This window comes from Phodopus roborovskii, unplaced genomic scaffold, assembly GCF_943737965.1.
Source record: "Phodopus roborovskii unplaced genomic scaffold, PHOROB, whole genome shotgun sequence".
Taxonomy (NCBI): Eukaryota; Metazoa; Chordata; class Mammalia; order Rodentia; family Cricetidae; genus Phodopus; species Phodopus roborovskii.
In genome coordinates, this window is record NW_026125538.1 from 2,083,320 (window position 1) to 2,093,493 (window position 10,174).

Below are 10,174 nucleotides of genomic sequence, written 5' to 3' on the forward strand. Positions count from 1 at the left end.
GCAGTCATCTTCACACTTCACTGTCATCCAAATCCTCATTGTTGGCAGATTTGGTGAGACAATTGGGAATTCTTTTTTTTTTTTTTTCTTATTTTACATATTGATTCCAGTTCCCTCTCCCTCCCTCCCTTCTTCCCTCCCTCCCTTTCTCCCATCCCCCCCCCACCCAATTGGGAATTCTTAAAGAGAGAGGCTTTTTTTCCCCACATTAAAAAAATGGGAAACACCATTACAAAGGAGCGAGTTATGTTTCTGTATGATTATGCAATGAATGATTCCTGAATCCATCCACTTCGAGCAGCACCCAGGGTGACCCTGCCTTCCCTGAGATGAATGGCAATGGTGCTGCAGCCCCCATGGACTTCACTGCCACCACTGAGGACCAGCTGATCAACAAGCTCCCTCCAGGCACAGCACTGGGTACACCGTCCTACCCCTCAGACGGCTGCAGCACTGACGGGCTTCGGAGCCGCGTCAAGTATGGGGTGAAGAGCACTCCTGAGTCTCCCCCCTACAGCTCTGGGAGCTATGACTCCATCAAGACAGAAGTCAGTAGCTGTCCTGAGGACCTGACAGTGGGCCGGGCCCCCGCAGCAGATGATGACGACGATGATCATGATGACCATGAGGACAATGACAAGATGAATGACTCAGAGGGCATGGACCCTGAGCGACTCAAGGCCTTCAATATGTTTGTGGATGAGAACCTGGACCGCATGGTGCCCATCTCCAAGCAGCCCAAGGAGAAGATCCAGGCCATCATTGAGTCATGCAGCCGGCAGTTCCCCGAGTTCCAGGCGCGAGCCCGCAAGCGCATCCGCACATACCTCAAGTCCTGTCGTCGCATGAAGAAGAATGGCATGGAGATGACCAGACCCACTCCTCCCCACCTGACCTCAGCCATGGCAGAAAACATCCTAGCAGCTGCCTGTGAGAGTGAGACAAGAAAAGCAGCTAAAAGGATGCGCCTGGAGATCTACCAGTCCTCACAAGACGAACCTATAGCCCTGGATAAGCAGCACTCTCGGGACTCCACAGCCATCGCCCATTCCACCTACTCACTGCCAGCCTCTGCCTACTCCCAGGACCCTGTGTACGTCAATGGTGGCCTCAACTACAGCTACCGTGGTTATGGGTCCTTGAGCAGCAACCTGCAGCCCTCGGCTTCCCTCCAGACAGGAAATCACAGTAACGGGCCCACAGACCTCAGCATGAAAGGTGGGACCTCTACCCCGACCCCTCCCACACCCACTCCTTCCAGTAACAGCACCAGCAGGACCATGCCCACGGCCCAGCTCAGCCCCACAGAGATCAGCGCTGTGCGGCAGCTCATTGCTGGCTATCGAGAGTCTGCAGCCTTCCTGCTGCGTTCTTCGGATGAACTGGAAAACCTCATTTTACAGCAGAACTGACCCCACTGGCCCCCAGAGTGCACGACACCAGGGAAGGAGGCTGTCCCAGCTTCCTGCCTCACCAGTAGGTACATTGTTTTCTGAAAGAGGTGGGATCCAAAAGAGCTGTTTCTAGCCACACTCCGAGCATCTGAGACTTTGGGCACAAGGACACTTTTTTTTTTGTTTGTTTGTTTTTTAATTTCACCACACAGGTGCTCTGACCTGCTTGGAAAGAGGCCAATGGGGCAGCTCTAAAAGGGATGGGGCTCCCCTGACAAGGCACAGGAGCTGCAGCTCTATTAGAATCACCTTCATGGACCCTGATGTTAGAATCCCATCCCGACAATTACCTTTGAAGTCTTAGGTGAGCAGAATTGCATATTTATTGAGAAGAGCAAACGTGGGCCCTTTCTTCCTCTCCCTAGTAATTTATTTTTCTGAAATGGATTCTTTTGTGTTTGTACAGATAAAAAAAAATATCAAAGTAGTAAATTTGAATTTTCCTGATGGCTAAGGATGTTGAAAATATTAAAGAATATTTATCTGGGACTTAGTGGTTAAGAATACTAGCTGGTCTTCTAGAGGTCTTGAGTTCAATTCCCAGCAACCACATGATGGCTCACAACCATCTGAAATGAGATCTGGTACCCTCTCTGGCCTGCAGGGATATATGTGGATAGAACACTGTATACATACTAAATAAAATTAAAAAAGTTTTATCTGGAGTGAGTTTACTACTTGAATCACTTTCACTTTTTTTTGTTTTGTGTGTTTTTTTTTTTTTTTTTTTTTGAGACAGGGTTTCCCAGTAGCTGTAGAACCAGTCCTGGGACTCACTCTGTAGACCAATCTGGTCTTGAACTCACAGAGATCTTCCTGTTTCTGCCTCCCGAGTGCTGGGATTAAAGGTGTGAGCCACCACTGCCAAGCACTTTCACTTTTTTCATATCAGTGTTCAAGAGGTACAGTGGCCAGGCAGTGGTGGCACACACCCTTAATCCCAGCACCCAGGAGGCAGAGGCAGGAGGATCTCTGAGTTTGAGGCCAGCCTGCTCCACAGAGCAGGTTCCAGGACAGTCAGGGCTACACAGAGAAACACTGCCTCAAACAAACAAACAAACAAAAGCCAAACAAAAACAAAAACAAAACAAAACCCCCTCAAAAAACAAAAGAAAAAAATCACAAATGAAATTGTCATAAAAATATCTGTAAAGAAAGATTAAGTAAAAATAAATACTCAGAATCAAAATTGCTTTTCAGTTGCCTCATTTCACAGATGATGTTATATGAAGCCAAAATTGTCCTAAGTTGAGGCATTTTCTTTTGTCAGAGTGGTGTTGAGGGTGCTGGGATCTATCTTCACGTCTTCTAAATATATACTACTGTCTGGAACTAACCATTCAAGGGTAGACTCAGTATGAAAACAGAGTTAACTAAGAAGCAACCACCACTTAAGTGTCAGTAATTGTGCAGAGTGAGGAACACTTGTAATACTGTGTGCACCAATATACTAGTCTTCATGGATATGAGTGGAAACAAACAGAATAAAAGGAAAACACATGAGACAAGTGGTAAGTATTGGGTTGATGAAAAGTAGTGGAGGGGGCATGAACAGAAGAGGCAAACGCGTGGGTGAGGCGATGAGGTTTTGGTAAAGGTGGACTGAAGAGTTGGATAATATACAATAGTTCCTTCTTTCAGGGTGCTGAGCCACCAAGGCCAGTCTACTTTCTTTGGGAGAAGAAAAAGAAGAGGAGAGGGTAAGAGAAAAAAATGATCTAGGACAAGAATAGAGCAGGACCAGGTTGTCTGGGAACTTGACATTTGAGATTAAATAAGGAAAGAACAGTTGGGGTGTGTGGGTAGAGGTACAGGATATGAAACCTGATGACCTGGCTGCTGGATCTATCCCATCTCAGGTCTCCTAGCATGCCTTGTTCAGTTCCTAGGTGTATTTTCACACTTCTCTTTGCTGATTTAAAAAAATCGATTCTTTGGGAATTTCACATCATGCATGCCAATCCTGCCTATCTCCTAGTCTCTCTGAATCTGCTCCTCACTCCTGTAGCATCCTCCCCTGCTAAGGAAAGCCAAAAAAGAATAAAATAAGATTTAAGGAACAATAATAAAAGAAGGAAAAACACTTCCTTCCTCTGTTTCTCCCACCTCTCCATCTCTTCCCCATTCATCCTAGGGGCATTCGGAGCTGCTATCTATCATAAAGTATATCCATCTGTCCAAAAAGCACTACTTGCAAGTGTTCACCATGCAATGAATTGTTGGTTAGGTTCAAGGCTTCTGGCTTTGATATACCACTAAAACTGGACCCCCACTAATACTCCTCTCTGATATTCCACTTTTGCCTTGAGTCATGGAGAATTTTTAAGTGTACTTTGACATTCTATGGTGACTGCCAGATGCTAATTTCTATTCATTATTGGATTTTATGTGTGTAATATTTTCAATTGATCCATAGTTCCAATGGTTACACACAGTTTCCTTGCCTTACTGTTCTCTTTGGCTAATGCTTTCTGGTCAGGGATTTCTATATTCACTTCCTAATTCTGTCCCAGTTCTTCCCTATTTATTCTCTGAGCTGTATCTTGACATTTGTGAAATCCCTTTGTCACTGAATGTGGAGACAGAGTACCTTAAAAATGCAACAACTAATATTTAAATTAAATTATATCTTTGTGATATGCTATGGTCACCTGGTGTCTATTGTTACTTTTCTTTCAGAACCTCAGAAGAGATTAAGAAGTTTAGAATTTCCTCTGTTAGATGGATATACATTTTGGTTAACAGTATTGAAAAGAAGGCCCCTTGCTGATGTCAATTTATCAGTAGTCAGACTGAAAGAAAAAGAATTACAGCTGATGATCTAGACAACTTACCTTGGGAGTTATAGTCTGGGCTTGAGGATCTGACCTTTTGATGCTGTGGACTGACTTGTGAACTAGTCATGGTTTTCTGTTTGTTAATCAAGATTCAAGTTGGAGAGTGAGATTTCCCTGAGGCCTGTCTGGTCCTCTCGAGTAATTGTTTCCATTCTGCAGGAGAGTCATGTTTTAAAATTCCTGTGTCTAGGTACTATCTCAGATCAATTAAGCCAGAGTTTCTGGCAGCAGAACCTGGGTACTACTATATAAATAAAAAGGCTCCTCAGTTATTCTAAATGTAAAAAAATTATAAAACTATAATTTAAAAAAGTAAGTTGGAGCAAAACTCCTAGAACTTATTTATGAACAAGAATGCCTGGGAAGGTACAGCTGTAAACTCTGATTGACAAATTAAAACTTCAGTGGTGTGGAGAGGTTGGAATATTGCAAGTCCAGAGCTAAATCATCTTGGGGCATCTCTAGCCCCCTTAACAGCCATTTAGTGCCCTCCTCTATAGAGATATAATACAGTTTGTGACTATTGGGTAAATCCTTTGGAATGTACAAAGAGATCCATAGATTCCACTATCCAAAGGGCAAGAATGACATCAGATAGCATCTGAAGCCTATAGCCTATCTTGCTATAATCCACCTATCTAATGTACCCACCAATGTATTTGAACAGCATCTTGGTTTATGGCTTCTCTATTCTATTACTATAAAAACTTTGTGAAATTGCTACACCATTGAGACATGGCATTTGGGTTAACCTATTGTCTGTGTTTCCTGGCTCTCATATTTGGCTTCAAGATAAACCAAGTCTTTCATTTGTGTTGAGAGCTATTTCATTCACTGACATGTGTATGAGGTCAAAGTGGCTGAGTGCTCTTGAGTGGGATGCTGTGGTGGTCAGTAAGCTCTCCTTCTTCTCATAGGTGGCCCCTAGACCTTGCATAGGCCCAGTAAACTGAGGCATGTGACAATTATGATCAGATCAAAGAGCATCTAGGAAAAATCAGGGAGTACCCTTCTCCTGTTCACATTCTTTGCTTTTATGTTACTTGGGAAACATCTTCAAAAGAGTAAATCTTCCCTCAGGCCATCCTGGTCTTGTCAGTATACATTCAAATAAAGACGCACGAAGGATTTCAGGTGTCCAGGATTTCCTGCTAATGAAGGACCTTGTGGAGATGATAACATTCTAGGAACTAGAGTTTGGTACAGCTGGGTCACATTTCAGTGGCTGCATCTGAACCTCCTGATTCTTTCAGAAACATGCAAAGATTCTGTGCTGTGCTGCCTGTTGCTGATGTGACTTCCATCTGTCTAGTTTATTCACGCATTCTCTAGTATATCACTCCATCCTCTGCTGAGAACAATAGCCTCTTCACATAATACTTTCTGGATTCACATCTACTATGAACACTTGCTCCTCTATGTGGTAGTTTGAATGAGAATGGGCCCCATAGGCTTATATGTTTGAATATTTGGTCCCTAGTTAGTGGAACTATTTGAGAAGGATTAGGAGATATGGACTTGTTGGAGGAGGTGTGTCACTGGGGGTGGGTTGTTTTTCATGTTTCAAAAGATTTGTGCTAATCCCAGTTATCTCTCTGTCTCTTACTTGTGGATCAAGAATTGATCTCAACTGTTCCTGATACCATGCCTTTGCTCCAATGTCATGTATTCTGAGCCTCTGAAATCATGAGCATTAACTGCTTTTTAAAACTAAGATGCCCTTGTCATGGTGTTTTTGTCAGAGCAATAGAAAAATAGCTAATGCAATCTGTTAGGACAAATCCTTCTTTAAATTCCAGGTAAGGAAGGTGATGATTTTAGTCATTGTGGTAGTTTTAATGTGATTGGCCTCCATATGCTCGTTGGGAATGGCACTATTAGGAGGTCAGGCTTTATTGTGGTAGGTGTGGCCTCATTGGAGGAAAGGTGTCACTGTAGGGGTGAGCTTTGTGGTCTCCTATGCTCAAGATATGCTCAGTGTCTAAGTTCAATTCCTGTTGCCTGCCCATCAAGAAGTAGAAGTCTCAGCTCCTTTTCCAGCATCATGTCTGCCTGATGCTGCCATGTTCTACCATGTTCATGCCTCTGAAACCATTAGCCAGCCCCAATTAAACAATTAAATGGTTTCCTCTATAAGAGTTGCCTTGGATATGGTGTCTCTTTAGTGCAGTAGAAACCCTATATAAGACAGTTACCACTTACTAAATGTCATTGATATTTTAGATACTTTATATTAATTATATCACTTAAATAGCTCTTAACAGTTGCATTAATATTCTTACTTAGTGTATAAAGCAACCAAGATTAAAAAAAACAAACAGCTAATCTGTCCAAGGACATGAAGCTAGCTGGTGACAAAAATCAAGTATCTGTTAATAAACTCTAGCAATTGTCCATTTTCTTCTCTCAAAATCAGGTAATGGGGCCACTTCATTAAAATGTGAGGTTGCTAAAGTAAAGCTTTCTGGGTGGTCAAATATTGCAAGATATCAAGAGACTCATCAATCCTCTATATGTAGAATAAATTATTATAGTTCTTTTAGATGAATGAAAATTATCTGAAAGCGGATGAAATAAAAGAGGAAGAAGAAAGGAGCTATGGGAGAGGAAGTGGTATTTTAGACTTCCTTCTTTCCCCCCACTTTCTTGTCTTTGAGATAGAGTCTCACTGTATGTCCCAGACTGATCTTTTTTATTTATTTATTTTTTTTATTTAATTTTATATAACAAAGTCCAATTAAATGAAAACAAACATTTATACACAATATTTGGGAATTTGGGCATCGTTCTTTCCAAACTACTTCCTGCTGGTAAGGGGCGCTGTCTTAGGGGATTCGAAGAAGATTCAGATATCCTAGCTGTAGTCTGTAGGGCTGTTTTGTCCAGCTGTTTGGAATGTAGGATCAGCTTGTACTCTGTTTCAGGCGGTCTGGTGTGATCAAACCACATTAGTCTGGAAGGAATCCACATCTTTTCATTTTCTGTGGAAACAAAAATAGAAATCCTTTTCCCCAGTAACTTGTTCTTCAACTTAAATTTTGGAGTCAAAGCGTTTTTTTTTTTTTTTTTTTTTTTAATTTATTATTTTACATGTCGATCCCAGTTCCCTCTCCCTCCCTCCCTCCCTCCCCTCCAGCCCTCCCTCCCTTTTGCCCTCTCTACCCTCCACCATGCACTCTAAACACCCTCCCCTCCCAACCCCCCCACCACAATACCATATGTAGGGGAATGCCATCCAGTTGGGGTCATGTAGATCTGACAGGTCCTGTGAAGTAGGGACTAGGGCTTCTCTCCTATCTCTAGAATAAGGCAGTTATCCCTCCGTGGGGGATATGTTTCCAAAGTCCTTTTGTGCACCAGGGATACATCCTGGCTCCACTGTCTGAGGTCTCTTAGACTGCTCAGACCTTCTGGCTGAGACCCATATTCAGGGGGGGTCCGAGTCAGTCCCCTGTTGGCTTCCCAGCTATCAGTCTAGTGGCCCTTAGCTCCTCCTTGTTCAGGTAAGCTGTCTCTATGTACTTCTACCGCATGGTCTTGTCCTCTCCATCTGCTTCTGGGTTCTAGTTCGACTCAGTGTTTATGTTGGCAGTGGTATTGTGAATATATTTGTTCTGCTTCACCCTAGGTTTCTGGTGAAGTTGGATTATCTGTTGCCTACATTTTTGTGGGTGTAGTTACCTTCCTTGGGTTGGAATTTTCCTTCCAATACTTTCTGTAGGGCTGGATTTGTAGATACATATTGGGAAAATCTGGTTTTGTCATTGAATATCTTGTTCTCTCCATCTATATTGACTGAGAGTTTTGCTGGATATAGTAGCCTAGGCTGGCATCCGTGTTCTCTTAATACTTTTAGAACATCTATCCAGGACCTTCTGGCCTTGAGGGTTTCCATGGAGAAGTCAGGTGTAATTTTGATAGGTCTGCCTTTATATGTTACCTGTCCTTTTTCCTTCGCTGCTCTTAATATTCTTTCTTTATTCTGTATGCTAGGTGTTTTGATTATTATATGTCGAGGGGTCTTTTTTCTTTGGTCCAGCCTATTTGGGGTTCGGTATGCTTCTTGTACTTTCATGGGCATGTCCTTCTTCAGATTTGGAAAGTTTTCCTCGATGATTTTGTTGAATATGTTTTCTGCACCTTTGAGCTGAGCTTCTTCGCCTTCCTCTATGCCTATTAGTCTTAGGTTTGGCCTTTTCATGGTGTCCCACATTTCCTGGATGTTGTGTGTTAAGGATTTGTTGGATTTATGGTTTTCTTTGGTCGATGAATCTATTTCTTCTAGTTTATCTTCTGCGCCTGAGATTCTCTCTTCCATCTCTTGAATTCTATTGGTTATGCTTGTGTCCGTGGTTTCCGATTTTTTGCCCAGCTTTTCAATTTCCAGCTTTCCTTCCATTTGTGTTGCCTTTATTTTCTCAATTTCGGTTTTCAAATCTTGAACCGTTTCCTTCACCTGGTTAATTGTTTTTTCTTGGCTTTCTGTACTTTCCTTAAGTAATTTGTTCATTTCTTCCACTTTTTTGTTTGTTTTTTCCTCCATTTCTTTAAGGGATTTTCTCATATCTTCTTTGAGGGCCTCTATCATTTTTATGATGGTGATTTTTAAGTTGTACCCTTCTGCTTCCTCTGCTTTGTTGTTGTGTTCCATTCTAGTTGGTGTAGATTCCCTAGATTCTGGTGGTGTCATGTTTGTCTTTCTGTTATTAGGTGTTCTCTTGTATTGCCTTCTTCCCATAGTTTCTTCCAGTAGGTGTTGGCGGTGTCTCTTCCCTCTCTCTATGGTCCTTCCCTGATGGGCTTATGTGGATCAAAGATTCAATGTCTGTAGCTCTGTGTGGTCCAAGCTCTCTAGGAGGTTTCTCTGCAGACAGGGATCCAGGGATGGGGTCAAGGATGAGGATCCAGAAGAAGATACCAGCAGGTACTCACAGTGGTCCTCTGGCCAATAGCTCTGGCCAATAGCTCTGGCCAATGACCGGCAGAAGAGGACAAGGGCTGAGCTTGAACTTGAGAAGGTTTTGCAGGGTAGTGGGATCTCACTGAAAACTGGCGCTCTCCAGCTGAGACCTCGTTCTTTGGCAGGGGCCCGGATTTGGGGGTCAAGGATCTTGCCTGCAGGAACTCCGAGTGGACCAGCAGAGATAGGCGGATCTCTGGGAGGGGCCTGGGACTCCAGCAGAGGACTGGAGGCGGGGTCAGGGACCAAGCTGGTGGAAATTACAGGTGGTCCCACGTGGATAGTCAGGTCTCCTTTGTTCGGAGTTGCTCGGAGAGGTCTCCGAAGTAGGGTGGACTGTTGGCTCCACCCTCTGTCCCAGTGCTCAACCAGAGCGGCAGGACCGTAGGTGGGGTAGGGCACAGGGTGGGGGGGGTAGGCTGGAGGTTGGGATGGGTGGGGGTGTATCAGAGCTCCAAGGGTGCTCTCAATGGGGACCAGAGACAGGAGAAGCAGGATCAGGGGCCAATCCAGGGAGTTCAGGCGGGGGAGGGGGGAAAAGAGGTTGAAGGGGACAGGTAGCTCCAATTGGGCCCAGACTCACCTCTGGCCAATAGCCGGCAGAAGAGGACGAGGGCTGGTCTGGAACTTGAGAAGGTTTTGCAGGGTAGTGGGTTCTCACTGGAAACTGGCGCTCTCCAGCTGAGACCTCGTTCTTTGGCAGGGGCCCAGATTTGGGGGTCAAGGATCTTGCCCGCAGGAACTCCGAGTGGACCCGCAGAGATAGGCGGATCTCTGGGAGGGGCCTCGTCCCAGACTGATCTTACACACATAGTAGTGATCCCAAGTGCTGGGATTGCAGGTCCTGTGACCAGCTGACTCATTTATTTTCTTAAAAACTTTAAAAAACACTAATTTATTCTTGTGTAATTGCATGTGTATGT

The 10,174-nt window shown here is 43.8% G+C and overlaps 1 protein-coding gene across 1 annotated transcript; it reads left to right on the forward strand.

Annotated features, from left to right (window-relative positions):
* Positions 1 to 275: 275 nt before the first annotated feature.
* LOC127216219 (nucleolar protein 4-like) lies at positions 276 to 1,456 on the forward strand (the record flags this gene model as incomplete). The annotated part of the gene is made up of 1 exon (XM_051176845.1): positions 276 to 1,456. A coding segment is annotated over one exon (1,137 nt), but the record flags the coding sequence as incomplete, so codon positions are not given.
* Between the last annotated feature and the right edge of the window lie 8,718 nt (positions 1,457 to 10,174).